Below are 24,297 nucleotides of genomic sequence, written 5' to 3' on the forward strand. Positions count from 1 at the left end.
GCTTTAAAAGACATTTTTTAAATTGAAGTATAGTTGATTTATAATATGATTAGTTTCAGGTTTACAACATATTGATTCAGTATTTTTACAGATTTACCCCATTTAAAGTTATTACAAAATATTGACTATATTTCCCTGTGCTGTACAATATATACTGGTTGCTTGTTTATTTTATACATGGTAGTTTGTATCTCTTAACCTAAAAAAGCATTTTGAATTGTACTGTGAATATTATGCCAGTTGCTATTCTCTGGTCTTGGGCTCTCTCCACGTATCTGGACTCCAGTGAAAATATGATTGGAATTACTTTTCTCAGGGCAAGGAACTTGGAAAACAGCGTTTTACTTGAACACTAACTCTCATTATTAAAAGAACTTTTTTTGTTGTTTGTTTACTGTATGATATCACTTATATGTGGAATCTAAAAAATACAAGAAACTAGTGAATATAACAAAAAAGAAGCAGACTCAGATATAGGGAACAAAGCAGTGATTACCAGTGGGGAGAGGGAAGGAGGGAGGGGCAATATAGGGGTAAGGGGATTAAGAGATACAGACTATTAGGTATAAAACAATCTACCAGGATATATTGTACAACATGGGGAATATAGCCTGTATTTTATAGGCTAACTATAAATGGAGTATAACCTTTAAAAATTGTGAATTACTATATTGTACACCTGTAACTTACATGATATTGTACATCTACTATAAGTCAATTAAAATAAAAAAGACCAACCCTCTCATTTTATGATTGAGGAAGTTGAGGCACAGAGAGGAAAATGTACTTAACCAAGGTCTTGAACTTCAGTCTCTGTGTGCTGTATTTCCCTTCATTCATTCTTTTATGATGATTGTTATTAACTAATTTTGAGATTCTAAAAGAACTTTTTGAGGGAAAAAAAACATCCTGAATACTAATCGTGGGGTTTTTTGGTGTGTGTGAATAATTCTCAATTCTTTCTTCTTTTACAGACTACCTTGCTAATCACGGCCGGTTAAATGAGTCTGAGGCGAGGCGCAAATTCTGGCAAATCCTGTCTGCTGTTGATTACTGTCACGGTCGGAAGATTGTGCACCGTGACCTCAAGGCTGAAAATCTCCTGCTGGATAACAACATGAATATCAAAATAGCAGGTAACTGGGACACAGCTGGCTCTAACGTGATCAGATATGAGCCATGGCACTCAGGGTGCAGAAACAGACCTGCAGGCAGAGATTCAGGAGCCTCCACCCATGACACCAAGCTCTCTCAGAGTGTATTTTATTCATTTCCTTAGTCCTATGTGTAATAATGAAAAGTAAGGGAAATAAGTTCCTTATCAACGCACACCACGGCAGGACTACAACTGGGGTCTGATTTGTATCCTCAGTCTGATTTGTGTTCACACCCCTTTGTGGCACTCCACTGAGTGTGTGAGTGATTGGAGGGGCTGATAGGGCTGGAGGAGTAGCATAGGTTGCTGGCACTCTACCCTGCTCTCTTAATTATGACTGGTGGCTGCAAAGAGATTGTAGACAGAAGAATGACAAAGGCGGTAACGGCAGTAGAATGAGAACTACTGGCGACACAAAAGCACCTTGCCTTCTTCCGATACAATAGGGTTTTGATTTATAACATGAAGACTAAGGATTATTTTGCTAGTTTTCCTCCTACCCTTTTCACAATTGGCAAAATCTTTTATAAATATTTTATATTCCAAGTTTCCTTTTTCACATGGTCAAAACTCTCATTCAGTCAATAAATACTTATGTGTCAGGTACTGTGCAATGCTAGGTACTATGGATACAAATCAAAAAGCCATTTCCTGTGATCTTAAAAGTCTGGTGGGGAAATAAGAATAATGAAAATACAATATAATAGTTGCCCAAAAATATATGTACAGAGTGCAATAGGGATATAGATGTAGGAACGTCAGTCTACCTGAGAAGTCAGGAAGCTGCACAAAGAAGGAACTCTTTGAATTTAGGCTTAAGAGATGAGTTAGAAGCTTGCCAGGGAGATAAACAGAAGCAGGACAGGCGAACTGTGTAAATAACCACAGGTACAAGAGAGAGAAAGAGATTGAAATTGTAATGGTGGGGAACCATTGCTCAATATTAGTTAAATGTAAAACCTGTAGTTATGGGGGATTGATACAGGAAGAGCAGGTAGGCGAAGATTAGAATATGAAAGGTCTTGAAGGCCATGAAAAAGATTTTAAAGTTTATTCTGTAGGTAATAGGGAGCATAGCCTGTTGGAAATTTTAGGGCAGGGATGGAGATGAAGTGGGACTGGGACGAGAAGATTAGATTTGCGTGTTAGAAAGATGTCTCTCTGGCCACAGAGTGAAGATAGGTGGGAGATGGGGGTGAGACTGAAGACAGGAAGACTAATCAGGAACCTAATGCAGTAGTTCAATTAAGAAAATGTGGGTGTGTGCTAGAGTACAGCAGTACAGGTTGTAGGTGTGGGAAGGAGAGAGGGAGATTTATTCTGGTTAGGGTTTGGAAGAAAATAAGGGGCACAAAGCAAAAGCTTAGCAAAGTTGTAAGCAGTGGTGTTTTGTCTTAGGGTATTAAAGAGGGACAGAGCCATCCACATGAGAAAAGCTGACCAAGAAGTTGTTGACTAGCTAGGTTGGATACTCACTGGACTCACTAAGTTTAGGGAGAAAACAACTGCCTTAGTTGGCTGCACTGTGGTATAAAATATAAGTGAAAAGCCTCTGATTTGTACATTTAACTGGTTTATTTCTATGCCATTTATCATTCATTTTCAACTTGGGCATTTTAGGGAAGGCAAATAATTCTTACTTACTTTAACTTTTACTTACTTTAATTTTAATAATTAATTTTAAACGCCAATGTCACATTTGTTTCAGGGAAGTAATAGATTTTTCATTCTGTAGTCTGTGATTTTTTTTTTCCTAATGGAATTGCCTGAATAAGAGTGTTTTTTAAGTTAATTTGCTACATTCCCATTATATATGAAGATTTGTACTGATTTATCTTTTTTGTTTTAAAAATACAGTATTAGTGTTTCTGTAATTTATAATGTATGTTCATTTCTCCCAGTTTTCCTTCTTCTTTTGGCCCTTCCTTTGGTCTCATTCATTTCACTCCTTTTTGCAAACTTTCTGTAGTTTTCTGTAATTTTTTGCTTACTTCTCCTTGAAAGCATCAGCTGCCCTAAAATTGTCCTTCTCAGAGAGGACTCTTGTTTTTTTGAAGTTCTTTACGCTGTAGAAAGAAGGGGAAACCCCGGCTTCACCTTTACATTCCTTTATTGCCACAACAAAACTTTCACAAAAACAATACCTTAAAGGAGTTCTGGGAGTCATTTCAGGCAGAGAAAGAAAGGTTAGAGGTGGGAGTCATATGCTATAGGAATTACAGTGTCAAAATAGAACATCAAAAACCCTTGCAAACAAAATATGCAGAATATTCCATTAAGGTTATAACCAAGTTTTGCCTGGCTGTAATAATGTCTTCTATAATTCTGGCCTATAGTATAGGTAGATAAACCCAGTATTTCTGTCATGTGAAATCTAGTTATTTGTTTGTTTTTGCTATTTTTATTTTTGAATATCTGAAATTCAAGACCTTCTAATTTTTATCTAGAAGACAGGTAAAATCTCAGAGACCTAAAGTTGTTCTCTCTGGTTAAGCTAGTATCACAGCTAACATTTATTGAGCCTTCGTTATTTGCAGGTGCTCTTGTTTTCAGATGAAAAAACTGAAACACAAAGAGATTAAATAACTTCCTAAGGCAATTCACATAATAAGTAGCAGACCTGGAATTCAAGCCTAGATCTCTCTGACCACAGTATCTGTGCTTCTTCCACTGCACCATGTTGTATTTTCCAAACATTGTTTGTCAGTTATTCTTCAAGGAGTACTCACTAACTGAATTTTGGGTTCCATCATTCTATATTTATACATTTAGTGTCCTTAATTCCATATCTCACAAGTGGATACACACACACACATACATGTACACGCAGTATAGCTAAGCGTTCAAATTTCTTATTGCCCACATTTTTTTCTCTGTCATCCTCACCACCATTTACCCCAAATTTTAGCAAATGTTTATTAAGTATCTACTATGCTCCTGGGCTAAATCCTGGAGATTCAAATATTTCAAGACAAAAACAATAGCAATACAAAAACACTCAACTCTGCTCTTACCTCAAGGAGTTAATCCAGAACCAGACCTTTAAGTAAATATAACATAAAAAGATAACTGTCATACAGGCTATGAGGCTGGGAGGAAGACTAACTTGCCTGGAAGAATCAGGGAAATTATTAGCTAAGACTTGATTAAGAAGGAGGCATTTGTGGTGGGACTGGGGGAGAGAAGGAGAAAGGAGGAGAGTTTGTTGAGGGGGTGAGGTAGGGATGGCAGCTCCCGGCAAATGGATCAGCACGTGCAAAGGCAGGCAGGCCAGAGAACTCAAAGTGTGTAGGGAAACTACAGACCAAGGCTAGTGGAGCATAAGTGCCAGTGAGGAATGATAGGAGAAGAGCCTGGACAGGTAGGCAGAGCCAGATCATGGAGGATTCCACATATCATCAGAAGTTTAGGCGTGTTCCAATGCTGTAAAAGAACTTCTCCAGGGTATTTATTTTTATCCATAGATTTTTATAAAATTTTTATGGCCCTGCTTCCCTTTAAAAATATCGTCTTCTGATCTCTGAGGACTCTTCTTGAATTTTAAAGAAATCTAATACATGTAGGAAAGGTGGGGCTCCATGAAAAAATTACAAAACCTCAGAATAAAATACAGAATTATTCTCTCAAATTATACTATCACTGTTTATTCTGCTTATGAAGATCTCTTTAATTGCTAAATGGGCTGAATAAATGAACTGTTTTAACCATCTTGTATGTTGAAGTTGAAAAGAAGTGCAAACCAAAACTAGATTTAAATTAAAACATTTGTCTCTGTTTACAAGACAGAAAATGGAATAGAAGTATCAGACGTGGTTCATTTTAATAAATACAGAAACTTGGCTTTGAAATCAGTTTCTCGTTTATGCTCCTCTAGCGGGTAAAAACTTCAGACACTGGTGGGCCATGAATTCACCCACACCTGTGTGTGCTCATCGCCTCAATTATGAGACCTACAGCCGTCGCAAAATACAAGTGTTAGGATATTCAGAGTAAGAGGCAGAATGCAAAGAAATTTTAGCTTTCATTAGTTTTTTATATATATATATAAATGTATTTATTTATTTTTGGCTGCGTTGGGTCTTCATTGCTGTGTGCAGGCTTTCTCTAGTTGCAGTGAAGGGGGGGCTACTGTTCATTGCGGTGCGTGGGCTTCTCACTGTGGTAGCTTCTCTTGTTGCAGAGCATGGGCTCTAGGCGCGCGGGCTTCGGTAGTTGTGACACACAGGCTTAGTTGCTCTGCGGTACGTGGGATCTTCCCGGACCAAGGCTCGAACCCGTGTCCCTTGCATTGGCCGGAGTCTTAACCACTGCACCACCAGGGAAGTCCCTTTCATTGGTTTTGATAATTGCAGTACTGTTTCCTCCACGCTGTTTTGGCTATGACTATTTAGGCATTAACTTGAGAGTAAATAGATGAAGGACATTTAGTTTTATTCTTCAACTTTCCTAATCAGAAATGTTTATAATGAATACTTAGATAAGAATTAATATGTATGAATTACTCGGAGGAGGTTCTCAGAAAATATCGCAGTTCAAACAAGGCTTCTCATAAAGAATGTGGAGTTTGATATCAGACAGTACTGGTACAAATTCTGGCTGTGCCATTAGTAGCTGTGTGACCTTGGGCTGATTAATTAACCTCACTGAGCCTAGGTTTCCAAAACTATTAAACAGAGATTAATCCATTTCTCAGGAACATTGTAGGGATTAGTGATAATGTTAGACACAGAGAGGTCATAGGTAAGATTATGGGCTCTAGAGCCAGGCTACCTGGATTTGAACCCTGGCACTGCACTTACTAGCTGCATGACCCTGGACACATTACCTAACCTCTCTGTCCTCAGTTTCCTTATCAGTTAAGAGGGAATGACAGAAGTTCATATCTCATAGTGGTTATTAGTTAATATTTGCAATGTTCTTAGAACAGTGCCTGGTACATAGTTAGTGCTAGTTAAGGTTTTGTTAAATAAATTGGGGGCTTTTGGTTTTGTTTTTTAATATATTTATTTATTTACTTATCTATTTTGGCTGTGCTGGGTCTTAGTTTCGGCGTGCAGACTTCTCAGTTGCAGCATGCGGACTTCTCAGTTGCGGGATGCAGACTCTTCGTTGCGACATGAGGGCTCCTTAGTTGTGGCATGTGAACTCTTAGTTGTGGCATACATGCGGGATCTAGTTCTCAGACCAGGGATCGAACCCAGGCTCCCTGCATTGGGAACACGGAGTCTTACCCACTGGACCACCAGGGAAGTCCCAAATAAATTGTTAATTAAGGTTCCTGGCACCATGTAAACACTCATAAAAGGTAGCTATTATTTGTATTCAGTGTATGATTGATTCCATGTGAAAACAAATTCTGAAAAGTTTGATAGCCATATAACCCCCCCCACCGTGTCTTTTTTTTTATTACCAAGGTTTAAAGCCTTATTAATACAAATCTCAGAGGTACAAGGAAAGTTTATCGTTTATATTCTAAATTTTCTCTGCTTGATGTAAATTATTTTTTTTTTTCCTTAGAGGGACCTTCAGTGTAATTAGTAATGTGAAATAAGCCTGATTAATCTGACCTGTGCATCACAAGTCCCTTGTCTTTAGCCCAAGAGGAATGCTTCCTTTCTGAATTGACCTATGATCTCTGAGTAGCCCATGATCTCTCATGATTGCTTCTAACAACCTTCCTGCTTATTAGAAGACCTTGAGACAGGGTTTCTGTATATATAATTCTAGTTTTGTGCCCTGGAACTGAAAAAGGGTGGGAGAGGCTGAACCAGGTTTTGTTAGTAAAATATTTATTAAAAGTCTTCCATTTGTTATCCTCCTGCCACTAGTATTATGTAAAATGTGCAAAGAGCTTTTGCATCAGCAAACACAATGAGACCTTGTCTTTATCCTTCAAGCCTACTTAGCACTAGCCGCACAATAAGCCTGGAATATGGAAGACAGCTCAAAGGGTTTTGTTTCCTTTTGTTTTGTGTTTCCCCTCTTCATCTCCCTCCTCCTCCCCACTCCATTTTGGGCTGAGGAAGAGCGTTTACTTGCTCCTTAGCTCACTGAACTCTCTCATTGGACAAATAGATGTCTCACAGTGGTCAGCAGGATCACATTTCATCTGAACTGTGATGATTGTTCTTGTGTCCTCTTGTCAGGTAGGGAGGGAGTGACTGATGTTTGCAAGTAAACTGTGCAGCTGGCCTCTTGCTGATGGGCAACAAGGTATGCAGTGACGTCAGCGTTGGCTGATGGGTATTCAGTTTGTGCAGTGGGTCAGCTCCGTCTCCACACTCTACTACCTTTCATTTGTCCGCTTTCATTTCCTCATAATTGTCTTCTTCGTTCCTATTATAATAACTACAAAAGATGTGTAACTCTTCAGCAAGACTGGATATCTGAATTCTACTGGTAATTTTAGAAACAAGGATAAATTTAATCCTAAAACCATCTGCTTCTCTGTAGGAGGATTTTTTAAATTATAAATTAGACGTTATAACACACTGCTGGAGATTAAAAATTGCCTTGGTTGTGTTGATTCCTAGAAATCATTTACTTTCTCTTAGCTTGAAGACTGATTTTCAATGTTTTGTTTGCTTTTTTCCTTTTTAAAATAATGACTTAAATTGTTTACCTAACGACTTCTATTTAGTCTTTGTTATTTAAATATTAAATCTTGAAAGTATTTAGTAATTATAATTATTTTGCAACAATAAACAGCGACAAACTGTTTAACATCTCTATCTTTTTCACAACCTCCGTTTCATTCTTTATTTCCTGGCTACTGGAAGAGTGGTCTGGGGACCAGCATGAGCATCACTTTGGATGTCTGTTAGAAATGCAGACTCTCAAGCCCACCCCTAGGCCTACTGAATCAGAATCTGCATTTTAGCGGGTTCCCCAGGTGATTTGTATGCATGCTAATGATTGATCTATTTCACTCCGACAGTGTTCACTAATGTGCTTTGTTCCCATCAGACAGCAATCAGCTTATTTACTCTGTGTAAGGCCCTGTTATTCCTAAAACGTTAGCCCTTTGCTAATGACGTTTGGGCACTGATAATTTATGTAATTGAGTGACGACAGTAATAATAATTGGTTTTTGTTATCAGGAAGATTCAGGTCAGTCACTTTCAAAATATAAAGCAGAAAACAATAATAGCAGTTCTAATACTGTTTTCAAATATATCCATGGTCTGTTACTAGTTAGATAAGAGGTAATTAGAAGACTCAGCTTCTAAGGCCAAGTTGATTTCCATGAGTCAGTCAACACTAATTAATCTGTTCTGTGGTTAGAGACTCTACCCCAAACACTCTCTTCTATCAACATTTTAGGCCACACAGAAACCAGGTGAGAAAATATGGATTTATCAGGAAATCTCAAAACTAACGTTAAAGTAAAACCTTGGAGTACATGCCTTAGTGTTGTAGGGATAGGAACATAAATCATCTTCACATGAAAAGGACAAGATGTGTCTATTTTAACACATTCTTAAAATCAATATAGATTTCTAAAATGAATGTAGGTGTATATTTGACATTTACTTTGCAAACATCTTAATTATTCCCATTCATTTATTAAGGATGCTTTTAACATAGCATTCAATATTGTAGAGATGAGAAAGCCCTCACTTGTCAACTTCTGCTAGCAGAGGGCTAAATTAGAAAATCTCTCATCTCTATATAATGTAAAGGATTTTTCCTGGGTTTATAACAGCCTTATCTCCAATTTTAAGTTGGATTAAACTTCTCTATGAGGCCTTACAACAAAAAAAATAAAAACAACTTCTCTGACTAGTGACGTTCTTAGAACATCTGTGGTATAGTAAAAAAAAAAAAAAAAAAAAAAAAAAGAACACCTGGCTTGGAGTTCAAAGGCCCTGTATTTGAATACTGGCTAAGCTACTTGCAGATGTAGATATTTGGGCAATTCAGTTAACTACTTTCAGCTTCAGTTTCCCCCTTTGTAAGGTAAGGACATTCATACCTCACAGGGCTGTCGTCATGATTAAATGAGATAATATATACAAAAATACCAAGTGTGTAATGCCTAGTCCAAAGTAGGCAAGACATAAATGGTTTTTGGATTTGATTATAACTCATACACCATGTTGAAGGACTAGTTGTCATTTTGTTTCAAAAACTTCTTATGATTTCATATCTTAAAATTGTGAAGCTAAGAGATTCTTTGAGAAAGATTTGTCTTTTCCCTACTGTGCTCAAGAAATGTTGAAAATCTTGATTGATCTGACAAATTCAAGGTATATTATGAGTGAGAGTTCAAGCAATTACTCCCACCAATTACTCCCATACAAATGACAGATTACCGCAGAGGAAAAAAACTTCTTTATACCTTCAAAATTTTGTCAGAGTTGTTTAGTCAATCATGTATGAACAAAAATAGTATCAAAATAATGCTAGTCTGAACCCTGAATTGGAGTGAGAAGTATCACTATGAATTCATGGGTTATTGTTTTTTCTTAATACATATACATATAGACAGGCACAAAAACAAATAGTGTGTGTGTGTGTGTGTGTATGTGTGTGTATACACTGATAAGCATTCATACGTATATTTCCTCTGTTTGATGACAGGGCCTAGACTCAGTGACAGCCTGGTTGCAGTGAGTACATCTAGGTCTTAGTCTTGGTTTCTAAATACCATTCCTCTGTAAAAGGAATCAGGGCTCCTTGGAAAAGTGGTTGATTCCTGGGATGGGGCAGGAAAGTACAAGATGAGCCTGGAACATCCTCTGGTACCAAGAGATAAGGAAATACTTAAAATAAAATGAAATTTTAAAAGGATGGGGACATGTTGAAAGGATACAGGAGCCAACCTGAATTAGCTCCTAGTGGCCAAAGCTGGAAGTATTTAAGCATCAAAATAAATAACAATAGTATTGAATTATAACCCAAAGAATAAAATAAATACTTATGATGAATATAATATGCAGTATTGTAAAAAATAAATAGTTTAATGAATAAATAAATAAGAGGGGAAGAAGGGTCAACTCTTGAAGAGTTGTTAATTAATAACTGTAGAAGGCATGAGGGAAATGAAAGCTCACCGTTAGAACACCACAGTAATCGTTGCTGCAATCAAGATCTGCCAACGAATGCTAAATTAACGGGTAAAAGTTTAAGGAGAAACAGGGTATATATAGACTCAATATATCTTTAAAATATTTATTAATCTCAAGGGGAAAAATAGTAACTTTACAATGGGGTAACCCAGAAGACACCACCTTCATCCATAGATCAAGGTTAACTCCACCAATAATTAAGCCATAATACCTGCACCCCATCATATGATGCCCTGAGAAGAGCACTTCACCTCTGTGATGTTCTTCCCAAAAAGCAATCATTTTAATCTAATCATGAGAAAATATCCAGCAAGCCCAAACTGAGAGACAGTCTACAAAATACCTGACCCGCACTGGTCATGGTCAAGAAAGACAAGGAAAGACTGAGAAACTATTAGAAATTAGAGAAGACTAAGGAGTCATGACAACTAAGTGCATTGTGGAACCCTGCACTGAGAGAGGACATTAGAGAGAACACTGGCGAAATCTTAATGAAGTCCATGGTTTAATTAATAGTACTGAATCAGTGTTAATTTTTTTTAATTAATTAAAATTTTTTTTTGACTGTGTTGCGTCTTCGTTGCTGCGCGCGGGCTTTCTCTAGTTGCGGCGAGCTGGGGCTACTCTTCGTTGCGGCGCACGGGCTTCTCATTGCGGTGGCTTATCTTGTTGCAGAGCAAGGGCTCTAGGTGCGTGCGGGCTTCAGTAGTTGTGGGGCCCAGGCTCAGTAGCTTGGCTTATGGGCTCTAGAGCACGGGCTCAGTAGTTGTGGCACACGGGCTTAGTTGCTGCGAGGCATGTGGGATCTTCCCGGACCAGGGCTCGAACCCGTGTCCCCTGCATTGGCAGGCAGATTCTTAACCACTGCGCCACCAAGGAAGCCCAGTGTTACTTTCTTAGTTTTGATAATTTTACTAATAGAGTTATGTAAAATGTTAGCACTAGGGGAGGAAGTTGGATGAAGGGCAGAGGGAATTCTCCTCACTTTATTGTTGCAACTCTTCTGTAAAACTATTTGGAAATTAAAAGTTAAAAATATCAAAGTGAATCCAACATAACATGGCATACATTCTATGACAGAGAAACAGGAAGCAAAAAAGTGTCTGAGGGACATAGCAGCCATCATTAGAGGTATTAACTTGTAGATCAGAACATTTGAGAAGACATTAAACTAGACATTAAACTTTCGTTTCCAGCAAAGCCAGGCTGGGTCTGGGTCTAGCATAGAGAGGAATGCCCATGTGACTGTTTTCATAATGCTTTTCAAAAGTCAGGTGATAATGTGGGGTCTTTGATTATTCTCTGTTGTTATGAGACTATCTTCTGTGTTTGCACCGTGGTTGACCCATGGATGCACTCAGATGTTTAATGAAGGAAGCAACGAATTTGGTTGGTGTGATGAAACATTAAATAACCATTCCACATGAATAAACAGTGATAAGAAAGAAATCCTGGGACTTCCCTGGTAGTCCAGTGGCTAAGACTCCACACTCCCAATGCAGGGGGCCCGCGTTTGATCCCTGGTCAGGGAACTAGATCCCACATGCTGCAACTAAGAGTTCGCATGCCACAACTAAAGATCCCGCATGTGGCAACTAAGACCTAGAGCAGCCAAATAAATAATAAATAAATTTTTAAAAAAATCCTGCATAGCTCTGCCGTTTTCATATTCCATCCCTCTTGCTCGCCCCTCATTTCACTATATGCTTTTAGGCAGAAAGCTGCAGACTGTGAATGAAGCAAATTGTCCAGATTCCTGTGAAGAAATAAAAAGGCTTTTATTTTTAAGTGTTTTCCCATTGCCACTTCTTAAACCTGACAATTATTAACCTGCTTAAAAATAGCTACATATCACTGTACCAGAGAAAGACATAAAGGTGGTTAACAGCGAGAGCTCTGTAGTCAGACTTGGTAAGTCTGCAACTTAGTGTAACCTCTAGCAAGGTACGTAACTTTCTACCCTCACTGTCTCCTAAAATAAGGATACCTCATGGCGTTACTAAGAAGAAATTATCTTAGGAGAGCTTAGGTCAGCTTCTGACAGTTTTTTTTTTCTTTTTTTTTTTTTTTTGCGGTTCGCCTGCCTCTCACTGCTGTGGCCTTTCCCGTTGCGGAGCACAGGCTCCGGACGCGCAGGCTCAACGGCCATGGCTCACGGGCCCAGCCGCTCCACAGCATGTGGGATCTTCCCGGACCAGGGCACGAACCCGTGTCCCCTGCATCGGCAGGCGGACTCTCAACCACTGCACCACCAGGGAAGCCCCTTCTGACACTTTTAAAAGAGACGATGACAACATATTCATTCAGCAAACCTTTATTGAACAGCTGCTGTGTGCTGACAGCGTACTAAGTTCTAGGGGTACAGACATATATCACCTCCCCCTTCTCTACTCTCAAGGAGTTTAGTCTGATAGAGAAGACAGATAAGTAAAACAAGAAGAAGAATTACTATTCTTCTCTTCTGTTGAGTAGCTTACTCAGTGGCTACTGTTTATTGAGCACCTGCTTTGTTTCAATAGCATGCCTAAAGCATTATTATGTTATCTACTTATGATGTAAGTGTACTTATCCACATATACTCACTTATTGTGAGTATATGTTACTCATAATAACTTTGTGAAGTGTAGACATTGTCCCCATTTTGCAAATGAGGAAACCAAGGCTCTGAGAAATTAAGTAATTTGCCCGAGATCACACAGCTAAGAGGAAAACCCAAGATTTGCCTGACTCCAAAGCTTTCCTTAACCCATAATCAGATGATTACAAATAAAATATTTAAGTGCTTTGACAGGGTTACAGAAGACATCTACATTAATGCTATTATAATAATTTTAATGAACCTGATCTTCTTTCGGTGCTTCTTTTAATGTTCCTACAAACTCAAGTTCCTGTTTTCTTCAGTTACCTCCAGGAAATAGAAGTAACATCTGTTTAGTACCCTTTTTCTTCTAAGTTAACAGGATGCTTTCTTTGTCCCAGATGTGTACAGCCAAGGTTGAGACTAGGCTACTACAGGCACCATGGTGCTTTCCTAGTTTTTGCTCTCTTCCTGCCTATGAAGTGTCCAGTGAGAGAGCCTAGGGGAGTAAGGAGTCCAGGCCGCCTTCCTGACAGACCTCTGTCCCAGTCACTCTTTGAGTTCATTCTACAAGAGTGGGGGGAGGTTCAGAATGAAGGAGTTCTGGAATGGCTCTGTGAGACGTTAAAACGTTCCAGTGCTATTTAGAGAGTATTCTCAACTTACATGTGCTAAAACTCATCCTGTGATTACGGTTTAAAGTACAGCAATTATTGGACCTATTTCATGATCTCCAGACACACTTCCCAGAGCTTCTTGGGCTTTTCTGTGTGGGTGAAAGTAACATTTTCCTCTTTAAATGTTATTTGAACATCTAGTCCTTGGATCGTTTGACAGTATAGTCTTTCTAGAAAATTAGAAACACCTATCAATATGGACACATGGGTTGTGGTGTGATGTGAGTGGTTAGTCCTGCAGGTGGAATTGAGAAGATAAGACCTCCCTGACCGTCGTTTTGGAAAGCCGAGCATAGGACTGGACTGCAGTTACGTTGTGGAGGGAGGTGTTCTCGGCGCCTCGTACTCCTGGATGCCAAGGACAGGCCACAGCTGGGTTCTGCCAGGTGCACCATCTCTTTCCCCACATGCACCATCTTTTCTCTTGTGAACCCTTAAGCTTCTCCACACTGTCTTTACCCTTCCTGTGTATTTTCTCAGGACCCTTCTCTCTGAAAGGCAAGTAATTGGTAACGATGGCTTTGGGAGCTGACACTTCACATCTACTGTGCTCCAGGCATTTTACATTCTTAAGTCTCACTTAATCCTCACAGCATCCTATCTGGGTAGGTGGATTATCCCCATACTTATAGATACAGAAAATAAGGTTCAGGAAAATTAAATAATTTACGTAGGGGCCTTGAGGCTAGAAAGTGGCAAAACTGGAAATCAACTGTAGGTCTCCATAACTTCATAGATCGAACTCTGCCGTGAGGCTGTGGTGTTGGGGATCATGACTGTTTCTGTTACTACTGCTTGTGTCAGGGAGCTAAGAGAATGCCTCCCCTAAGGTACGGAAGTGCACCATAGTCTCAGGGTGTGAGTGGAGTGTGAGTTTCTGTTAACTCACTGGATCCCCATAACAGCCTGCTGACTACGATGTTTCAGTGTTACAGCTGGGGAGACTGAGGCTCACAAAGACTGAACGCATGTCACACAGCCAGTCAGTCTGGCACCGGAGACTTGTTCCAGTCCCCTTGGGGCACCACCGAAAGCTCACTCTCCATGCAGTGCATACACCAGCCAGAGTAGAGCCAGTTCCCATCACTGAGGTGTATCCCTCAGCCAGGAGTCTGTTGCAGCATGAGACATTTTGGCTCTAACTTACAAAACAACAGGAATTTGTTCCTTCACTAAGACCATGTGACTATGTGAAGGCTTAGCAAAAGAGCACAAGCTTGCATTTATACCAAATCTCACTGCATTTGTCTTCCGCTGTAACTTTCATGCATGTTGAAGGCATCTGAGTACAGTGTTTCCAGAGGTCATGCTGTTTATCAAAGCTGCAGATTCAGTGTGACTAATATCATACAGGGAAGGCCATTAACTACTTTGAAGTATAATGCCACCGCATTCCATAAATGAGTAAACAGGTGATATTGGTGATAGGTGGCCTGTGGCTGGGCCACATGGCCATTGCATGTTAATGAGCTATTCAGATGAGTATCTGCCTAATTCAGGATGTGCAGGCCAACACTTAGAGAGTTGTTACTTAGGAAACACTGTCCTCAGTTGCCTTAAAAGGTTATTTATCTTGCTAGCCTGGGGCTGTGAAAGCAGCCAGTCCCTTGGTTGTGTTTAGGTAAATATCTTAGGGTTTTACTCATTTGTTTCTTTTTTTATAAACCATATAAGCTCAAGAGCTCTTAATCATGGAGTAATTGAAATTCTAAGATTATCAAATTCAAGTTGATTGTCCATATCAGTGGATTTTTCTTTCAGCCTTAAAAATACAACAGATAAAGTCTTTTGCCAGCCTCTCTCGCTCATTCTCTTTGAGAAGAAAACTTCACTCATTAACACATTCATTCAACAAATATTTACTGAATACTTAATATTTGCTATTCATTGTGCTAAGTGCTAAGGAAACATCATAAGATACATGCCATCGCATTCTCACAGAGTGAATAGTAGTGATATTGTTAATATAGCATATTATAAAATTATTATGAGAAATTCAGTATAGTTTGAGAGCACAGATGAAAGTAACATTTATTTCCATCCCAATAGATTTCGGTTTTGGAAATTTCTTTAAAAGTGGTGAACTGCTGGCAACATGGTGTGGCAGCCCCCCTTATGCAGCCCCAGAAGTCTTTGAAGGGCAGCAGTATGAAGGACCACAGCTGGATATTTGGGTATTTCTTTGCTTTGCTGTGTTAAATGCATCTATAATGACAATACTTGGTACTCTGGCCCATCTCGGAATCTCTCGGCACCTAACACATAGTCAGTAGTTCATACTTTCCCTGTCCACTGGACTATAATTAGTCAGAGCATCTTGAATTAGATTCTAGGAAAGAATTTCTAGGGAAAGATGTTATCATCCTAATACCAGCAATGATTTAAAGTTTAGTAATCAAAATGATTTAATTTAATTCTTTTGGTATTTATCATAGGATGCTTTATTGCACTGGTCAGCATTTCAGATTTTTTTTTTAATTCTGAGAAAATAGTAAACTCAAACAGGAATTTTTCAGTCCATATGATTTTAAGAGCCCTGAGGATATTTAGGAAAACAAAGAGTGTTTGAAGTTCTCAGTAGAAAAGAGACTGCATTGTTTTCTTCCCTAGAGCATGGGAGTTGTTCTCTACGTCCTTGTCTGTGGAGCTCTACCTTTTGATGGACCGACTCTTCCAATTTTGAGGCAGAGAGTGTTAGAAGGAAGATTCCGGATTCCGTATTTCATGTCAGAAGGTAACAACCTGTTTATCTTAAAATTATGCTTTACAGAATTTGTTCTGCAAATGAGTGCCTAAACAAAGGCTTCTCTTTTTCTAAGTTTGGGTGCCAAATAAAGTAACTGAGTCACTTTAAAAGCCGTAGAAATAAGCAGCCCCTTCCATGTAGGTGAGAGAAATTCTAACATTCCTACTCATAACTGGAAACAGAAAGTTCCCCAGATTAAGAACAGCAAGTGTTCCCATTTGCCCTTCTCTATAAATGTCCCAGGTTTATTTATATTTTTTATATATATTTATTGGAGTATAAATGCTTTACAATGTTGTGTTAGTTTCTGCTGTATGACAAAGTGACTCAGTTATACATATACATATGTTCCCATATCTCTTCCCTCTTGCGTCTCCCTCCCTCCCACCCCTCTAGGTCATCACAAAGCACCCAGCTGATCTCCCTGTGCCATGCGGCTGCTTCCCACTAGCCATCCATTTTACACCTGGTAGTGTCGATGTGTCCATGCTACTCTCTCACTTCGTCCCAGCTTCCCCTTCCCCCTGGTGTCCTCAGTTCCATTCTCTAGTAGGTCTGCATCTTTATTCCTGCCCTGCCACTAGGTTCATCAGTACCTTCTTTTTAGATTCCATATATGTGTATCAGCATACGGTATTTGTTTTTCTCTTTCTGACTTACTTCACTCTGTATGACAGACTCTAGGTCCATCCACCTCATTACAAATGACTCAATTTCGTGCCTTTTTATGGCTGAGTCATATTCCATTGTATATATGTACCACATCTTCTTTATCCATTCATCTGTCAACAGACATTTAGGTTGCTTCCATGTCCTGGCTATTGTAAATAGTGCTGCAGTGAATATTGTGGTATATGTATCTTTCTGAATTACGGTTTTCTCAGGTTATATACCTAGTAGTGGAATTGCTGGGTGATATGGTAGTTCTATTTTTAGTTTTTTAAGGAACCTCCATACTGTTCTCAATAGTGGCTGTATCAATTTACATTCCCACCAGCAGTGCAAGAGTGTTCCCTTTTATCCACACCCTCTCTAGCATTTATTGTTTGTAGATTTTTTGATGATGGCCATTCTGACCGGTGTGAGGTGATACCTCATCTTTTCCAACCACAACGCTAGGAGACTAGACATCAATTACAGGAAAAAAACTAAAAAATACAAACACATGGAGGCTAAACAATATGCTACTAAACAACCAGGTTTATTTTAGACTTAGAGAAGCATTTTGTAGATACAGATTCACAACCATTTCACTCTAAATATGAAATGGATTTTCCCACATCTATTGGTGGAAAGTTACAAAATTAAATTTTTTAATTAAATTTAAAACCAACTAGCAAAACTATTGAATTAAGATGAAGTGCCATAATCCCTTCCAGTCTTGTATTGGGTTGCTGCATGGGCAGCAGTTAAATTTACTCAGTTTAGATTTTGGATTTTATCCTTAACTTGCTTGTTCCTGGTAACAGAAGTAATGTTCTAGTAGTTAAGAGGATAGATTTTGGAGCCAGCCACCTGGTTTTCGTCCTGAGTCCACCACTTACTGGTAGTCTGGCCTTGGCAAGTTTTACCTCTGTGCTTCAGTTTCCTCAGTCTATAAAATGGAAATAACAATAGTTTCTAACAGGGATACTGTGGGGATTAATTAAATTAAGCTCTGTAAAGCTCTTAGCATGGTGCCTAGAACATAGCAAGTGATAAAAAGCTAGTTTATGTGGGGGTAGTAAAGAATATGATGTCAGCTCAGAGAATAAGCTAGTGCCCAGGGTTGCAGCAGTGGAGTTTACTTAGTGTCATCAGAAGTGACTAGTGTTTCATGTACATTTTTCTCAGTTGCACTGATACGGAGAATAGCAACAGTCCCTTGGAGAGCTCCGGCCTCACTTAATAGCCTTAGTGTATCAGCCTCAGAAGTGACTGTAAGGAACCGTTTATTATTTGCTTTTTCTAGGAAGAAGGCTTGTTTTTTTCTTTAGTGGAAATCTAAGTCTACGTCTAGATATTGTAAGTTGAGAAATTCAGTAAAAAGGTTCATTAAGTACAGAATTGGATAGACCTACACCCTCCTGTTTTTTCTTAAGTATTCATTCACAGTGATGGTTAATTTTATGTGCCAGCATTCATCATGTGAACTTGACAAATACAAGTAGCCTTCAGGTATTCATTTATTCATTTGACCTTCTGCTTTCCCGTGGGTACTGTGGAGGATACAAAGATTAACGCCATTGTACAAAGTCACATGAGTCAAGTCAATACCCCAAAGTGCAAGGTGATTTACGTGACTTTTGTAACATTGTGTTTTCTGTAGATTGTGAGCACCTTATTCGAAGGATGTTGGTCCTAGACCCGTCCAAACGTCTAACCATAGCTCAAATCAAGGAGCATAAGTGGATGCTCGTAGAAGTTCCTGTACAGAGACCTGTTCTCTATCCACAAGGGCAAGAAAATGAGCCATCCATTGGGGAGTTTAATGAACAGGTTCTGCGATTGATGCACGGCCTTGGAATAGATCAACAGAAAACCATTGAGGTAAAGTGGTCAGAGATTCGACTAGAGAAATTTTAGGACTCTGTTGTACTTAGTAACTTGAAATTTCATGCTCATACCTGTCATCCTGGTCTTTTAGCCATCCCAGTACCTAAGCCTACTGTTCAGTGTTCCCTGAAGATTTCATCACACTGTATTTATGTTTGCTTTTAATCAATATAAAAATTCCTCCCTTTGCCCCAACTGCCAAAAAAATTCAAAAGGAAGTGTTTATATAGGATTGAGAAAAGACAAAGCTGGAAGCTTAGCAAATACAAAGTAGAAAGTTTCTTCTAAGATGAAACATGAAGTTCTATACAGGTAATAAGCTAGTTTATATGAAACATAAATGTGCAGATATGGAACAAGGCTGAGGGCTGAGCAGGAAACAAGAAGGGTAGGCATCGGGTTTAGGTTGTGAACTGAAGAAACTCAGAAGGCAAAAACAGGTGGATTCCTGATTTGGAAGTTTTATGGGTCATAGAACTGAGAAGGTCATGAACCTGGGAAATTCCTTGGCAGCTTTGTTTCTGTCCTTTAACAGCTGGCATGTGCATAGGATATACATATTTCTAATAGCCCCGCAACAGGCAAAGAACAAACAGTGCTTTTCAGGATGAAGCATGACAAGAAAGACTATAAAACGCCCCCCTGTGAAGATAAAGTGCTCCAAACTGTGCTGCCTCTTCCTTCATCGTAGCCATAAATGAAACCAGACTGCTTTCCTGCTTTGCTCATCACATGCTTAGAGAGGTTTTTTTGTACTTGCCCTTGAAGGCAGCTGTGAGTGCAGTTCCCCTGGCCTGTGATGTTTGCTGCCAGTGCTCGCATCTGAGCTGCACTGCACAGCACTCATGCAGCCTGTCATGTGGCATTAGACGCCAAAGGAGCCGTTGTTTTTCTGTTCTGTTAGTATCCTGGGAGAGCTGGCCAGCTAGGGATGTGAAAAATTGGGAAACAACTTTATTTTCAAGGTTTCAAGAGGGTTGGACTGCAAAAACAAGAGGAAAAAATTACCTAAGAATGGAGACCCAGCGTCTCTCAACCTAGCATCCAGATGTCATTCTCCAGCCCAAAATAATCACCAGAAATTTCCCCAAAGACTTTAATCATTGACTTCAGGGTTTGCAATGGTTTGGACTTGTGTCAAGGCTGTGGAATTAGAGCCTCTGGGCTCAGGTTACTAACCAACCTTACAGCCTAGTTTCAGCTATGAGATGGGACCATATAACAGGATTGGGGAATGTCTGCATGAGACAATGATGGCACTTTCTCTGAATGCAGAAAATTAAATGGATCCTATTAACGTAAAAGAGCCAGTCAAGTCATTCAGAGGTATCATCCTTTATACAATTAATGAAGTTATCTGTCTTCTATTCTAAATTCTGGAATAGCTTTCATTTTGAGGCATACTTTGCTTGTTACTTTGCTTGTTTTTAAGAACACATGGTATCTTCCCTCCTTTTTTAATTTATTTTTCAAATTTTATTGAAGTATAGTTGATTTGCAATGTTGTGTTTTTCCCTCATTTTTTAGAAAGGTTTAAATCATTGAATTGGTTTTTATGGTTCTCTGCCTTTGGCACTTGTTTTCTCTTCCAGGCTTTGCAGAACAAGAGCTATAACCACTTTGCTGCCATCTATTACTTGTTGGTGGAGCGCCTGAAATCACATAGGAGCAGTTTTCCTGTGGAGCAGAGACTTGATGCCCGCCAGCGTCGGCCTAGCACCATCGCTGAACAAACAGTTGCCAAGGTAACACCCCGTTAGCCAATAGTCCTATCTGTGCATGTGCCTGTTCACATGGTTGACACATTTTTCATCGTGTAGTACAAAGGGTTAGGATTTCATCCTCTACACCTTGTTTTTCTGTAAAGTTTTTTCTATCGTCGTTCACTAGATCCTCAAATGTTTTATCATCTTCCTATTTTTAAGGATTAAGTTTATTTCGAACAGTTTTTTTCTTTAAGAGATTTCTCATTTTTTTATCATTCACTTATGTTAAGAATTATTGTAACTAGCCTGTACATTCAATTTCATTTAACAAATTTTTATTGCAGGTTTACTATGTAAGCTTCTTTTATTAGACACTACAGGGAAGAGGATGTATAAAAGAGTCGTTGCCCTCAGAGTCATTACATTATAGAAGCAAAATAAGACAACATCATGAATAACCATCATTCAAAATAGAGAAAGGGCAAAATTTAGAAGATGCTGTGAATATCATTTTGATAGAGAAAACCTTTTTTAAAAAAAGGGCAGAGGAGAGAGAGATGCATCTGATTGGGAAGGCTTTGTGGGAGAGGCGGCGTTCAAGGTAGAGCTTCACAGCTGTGTAGGACTTTGTTAGGGAGAGCCAGTGGTTAAAGGCATTATACATAGGCAGAAGCAGTGTGAGCAGAAGTACTCAAGTGGGCAAGCGTAGGACTTGTTCAAATTAATTCACTTGAATTAAAGAATAGGGAAATGAAAGAGTTGGAGTGCTAAGTTGAAGCCATGTTGTGAAGGGCTTTGAATGCCAAGGTAAAGAGTTTACTAATAATTCAGGAAGAAATGAGGAACTACTGAAGACTGTTAAGCAAAAGAGCGATAAAATTATATCCATACTTCAAGCTTGCAATCTGGTAACATTGGGAAGGATAGATTGGCTACAGAAGAGAAGAAATTTGGAGAGAGCTGTTAGAAGATGATTATAGTAGTTGAGATGAGAAACACTGAAGACTTGAGCTAATACTGCTCCGGTGGAAGGAAACAGGAAGGGAGAAGTGTAAGGAACATTTCAGAGGTAGACTCTGGATGAACTTATCACTGATCTGGAGAGGCAGTTCAATGTGATGGTTTAAAGTAGGGACAAGCACATCCCAGATTCTGCCGTTTCCTGCTGTGGACCTTAAAAAAGTTACTTAAGGTCTTTCTCTGCCTCAGTTTCCCAAGCTTTAAAATGGGAATAATTATAGGATGTTAAGACGTTTAAGTTAGGTAATAATTGTTCAGCACTTAGAACAGTGCTATATAAGTGTTTGTTATATAAAGTAATAAATCAGTGTTGGGGAGGAAGGGATGACAAATTAGAGATGACTCCATTGTTGACCCGAAGGCTGAGGGAGTCGTGGTGGCAGAGACTCAGCTGCTTACAAGGAACAATGGATCTGAGTCCCTGGAGAGAGGCTAGGGCTTAGGAGAATTGGGAGATCACCTGCATAGAGGATGAGAAGAGGAGAGGTTCATTCACATGATCTATTAGGATTTCCATCTACTTACGTGAGTGAGTACTTACTTTATTTAAAGTGCAAGTAAGAATCATAGTAGGGGACTTTAACACCCCACTTTCACCAATGGACAGATCATCCAAAATGAAAATAAATAAGGAAACACAAGCTTTAAATGATACATTAAACAAGAAGGACTTAATTGATATTTATAGGACATTCCATCCAAAAACAACAGAATACATTTTCTTCTCAAGTGCTTATGGAACATTCTCCAGGATAGATCATATCTTGGGTCACAAATCAAGCCTTGGTAAATTTAAGAAAATTGAAATCGTATCAAGTATCTTTTCCAACCACAATGCTATGAGACTAGATATCAATTACAGGAAAAAATCTGGAAAAAATGCAAATACATGGAGGGTAAACAATACACTACTTAATAACCAAGAGATCACTGAATAAATCAAAGAGGAAATCAAAAAATACCTAGAAACAAATGACAATGAAAACATGATGATGCAAAACCTATGGGATGCAGCAAAAGCAGTTCTAAGAGGGAAGTTTATAGCAATACAATCCTACCTCAAGAAACAAGAAATAGGGGCTTCCCTGGCAGCACAGTGATTGAGAGTCCACCTGCCAATGCGGAGGACATGGGTTCGTGCCCCTGTCTGGGAGGATCCCACATGCCGCAGAGTGGCTGGGCCCGTGAGCCATGGCCGCTGAGCCTGTGCATCCAGAGCCTGTGCTCCGCAGCAGGAGAGGCCACAGCGGTGAGAGGCCCACATACCGCAAAAAAAAAAAAAAAGAAGAAGAAACAAGAAATATCTCAAATATAAAACCTACCCTTACACCTAAAGCAATTAGAGAAATAAGAACAAAAAAACCCCAAAGTTAGCAGAAGGAAAGAAATCATAAAGATCAGATCAGAAATAAATGAAAAAGATATGAAGGAAATGATAGCAAAGATCATTAAAACTAAAATCTGATTCTTTGAGAAGGTATACAAAATTGATAAACCATTACCTAGACTCATCAATAAAAAAACGGAGAGGACTCAAATCAATAGAATTAGAAATGAAAAAGGAGAAGTAACAACTGACACTGCAGAAATACAAAGGATCATCAGAGATTACTGCAAGCAACTCTATGCCAATAAAATGGACAACCTGGAAGAAATGGACAAATTCTTAGAAATGCACAACCTCCCGAGACTGAACCAGGAAGAAATAGAAAATATGAACAGACCAGTCACAAGCACTGAAATTGAAACTGTGATTAAAAATCTTCTAGCAAACAAAAGCCCAGGACCAGATGGCTTCACAGGTGAATTCTATTAAACATTTAGAGAAGAGCTAACACCTATCCTTCTCAAACTCTTCCAAAATATAGCAGAGGGAGGAACACTCCCAAACTCATTCTATGAGGCCACTATCACCGTGATACCAAAACCAGACAATGAGGTCACAAAGAAAGAAAACTACAGGCCAATAACAGTGATGAACATAGATGCAAAAGTCCTCAACAAAATACTAGCAAACAGAATCCAAGAGCACATTAAAAGGATCACACACCATGATCAAGTGGGGTTTATTCCAGGAATGCAAGGATTCTTCAATATATGCAAATCAATCAACGTGATACACCATATTAACAAAATGAAGGGTAAAAACCATATGATCATCTCAATAGATGCAGAAAAAGATTTTGACAAAATTCAACACCCATTTATGATAAAAACGCTCCAGAAAGTAGGCATAGAGGGAACTTACCTCAACATAATAAAGGCCATATATGGCAAACCCACAGCCAACATCGTTCTCAATGGTGAAAAACTGAAAGCATTTCCTCTAATATCAGGGACAAGACAAGGTTGCCCACTCTCACCACCATTCTTCAATGTAGTTTTGGAAGTTTTAGCCACAGGAATCAGAGAAGAGAAAGAAATAAAAGGAATCCAAATCGGAAAAGAAAAGTAAAACTGTCACTGTTTGCAGATGACATGAGAGAATCCTAAAGATGCTACCAGAAAACTACTAGAGCTAATCAATGAATTTGGTAAAGTAGCAGGATACAAAATTAATGCACAGAAATCTCTTGCATTCCTATACACCAATGATGAAAAATCTGAAAGAGAAATTAAGGAAACACTCCCATTTACCATTGCAACAAATAGAATAAAATACCTAGGAATAAACCTACCTAAGGAGACAAAAGGCCTGTATGCAGAAAACTAGAAGACACTGATGAAAGAAATTAAAGATGATACAAACAAATGGAGAGATATACCATGTTCTTGGATTGGAAGAATCAACATTGTGAAAATGACTAT

The 24,297-nt window shown here is 38.9% G+C and overlaps 1 protein-coding gene across 3 annotated transcripts in view; it reads left to right on the forward strand.

The window, feature by feature from the left end:
- Positions 1 to 24,297, forward strand: part of SIK2 (salt inducible kinase 2) — a 128,027-nt gene that overhangs the window by 82,303 nt on the left and 21,427 nt on the right. For all 3 annotated transcript variants that reach the window (XM_082626960.1, XM_082626962.1, XM_082626961.1), the window contains exons 4-8: positions 975 to 1,136; positions 15,532 to 15,656; positions 16,093 to 16,216; positions 18,537 to 18,757; positions 20,356 to 20,508. In XM_082626960.1, coding sequence (XP_082483086.1) covers positions 975 to 1,136; positions 15,532 to 15,656; positions 16,093 to 16,216; positions 18,537 to 18,757; positions 20,356 to 20,508 — 785 coding nt within the window. The remainder of the gene's footprint in view (positions 1 to 974; positions 1,137 to 15,531; positions 15,657 to 16,092; positions 16,217 to 18,536; positions 18,758 to 20,355; positions 20,509 to 24,297) is intronic.

Source organism: Mesoplodon mirus (genome assembly GCF_964341445.2).
Source record: "Mesoplodon mirus genome assembly, chromosome: 7".
NCBI classification, from domain to species: domain Eukaryota; kingdom Metazoa; phylum Chordata; class Mammalia; order Artiodactyla; family Ziphiidae; genus Mesoplodon; species Mesoplodon mirus.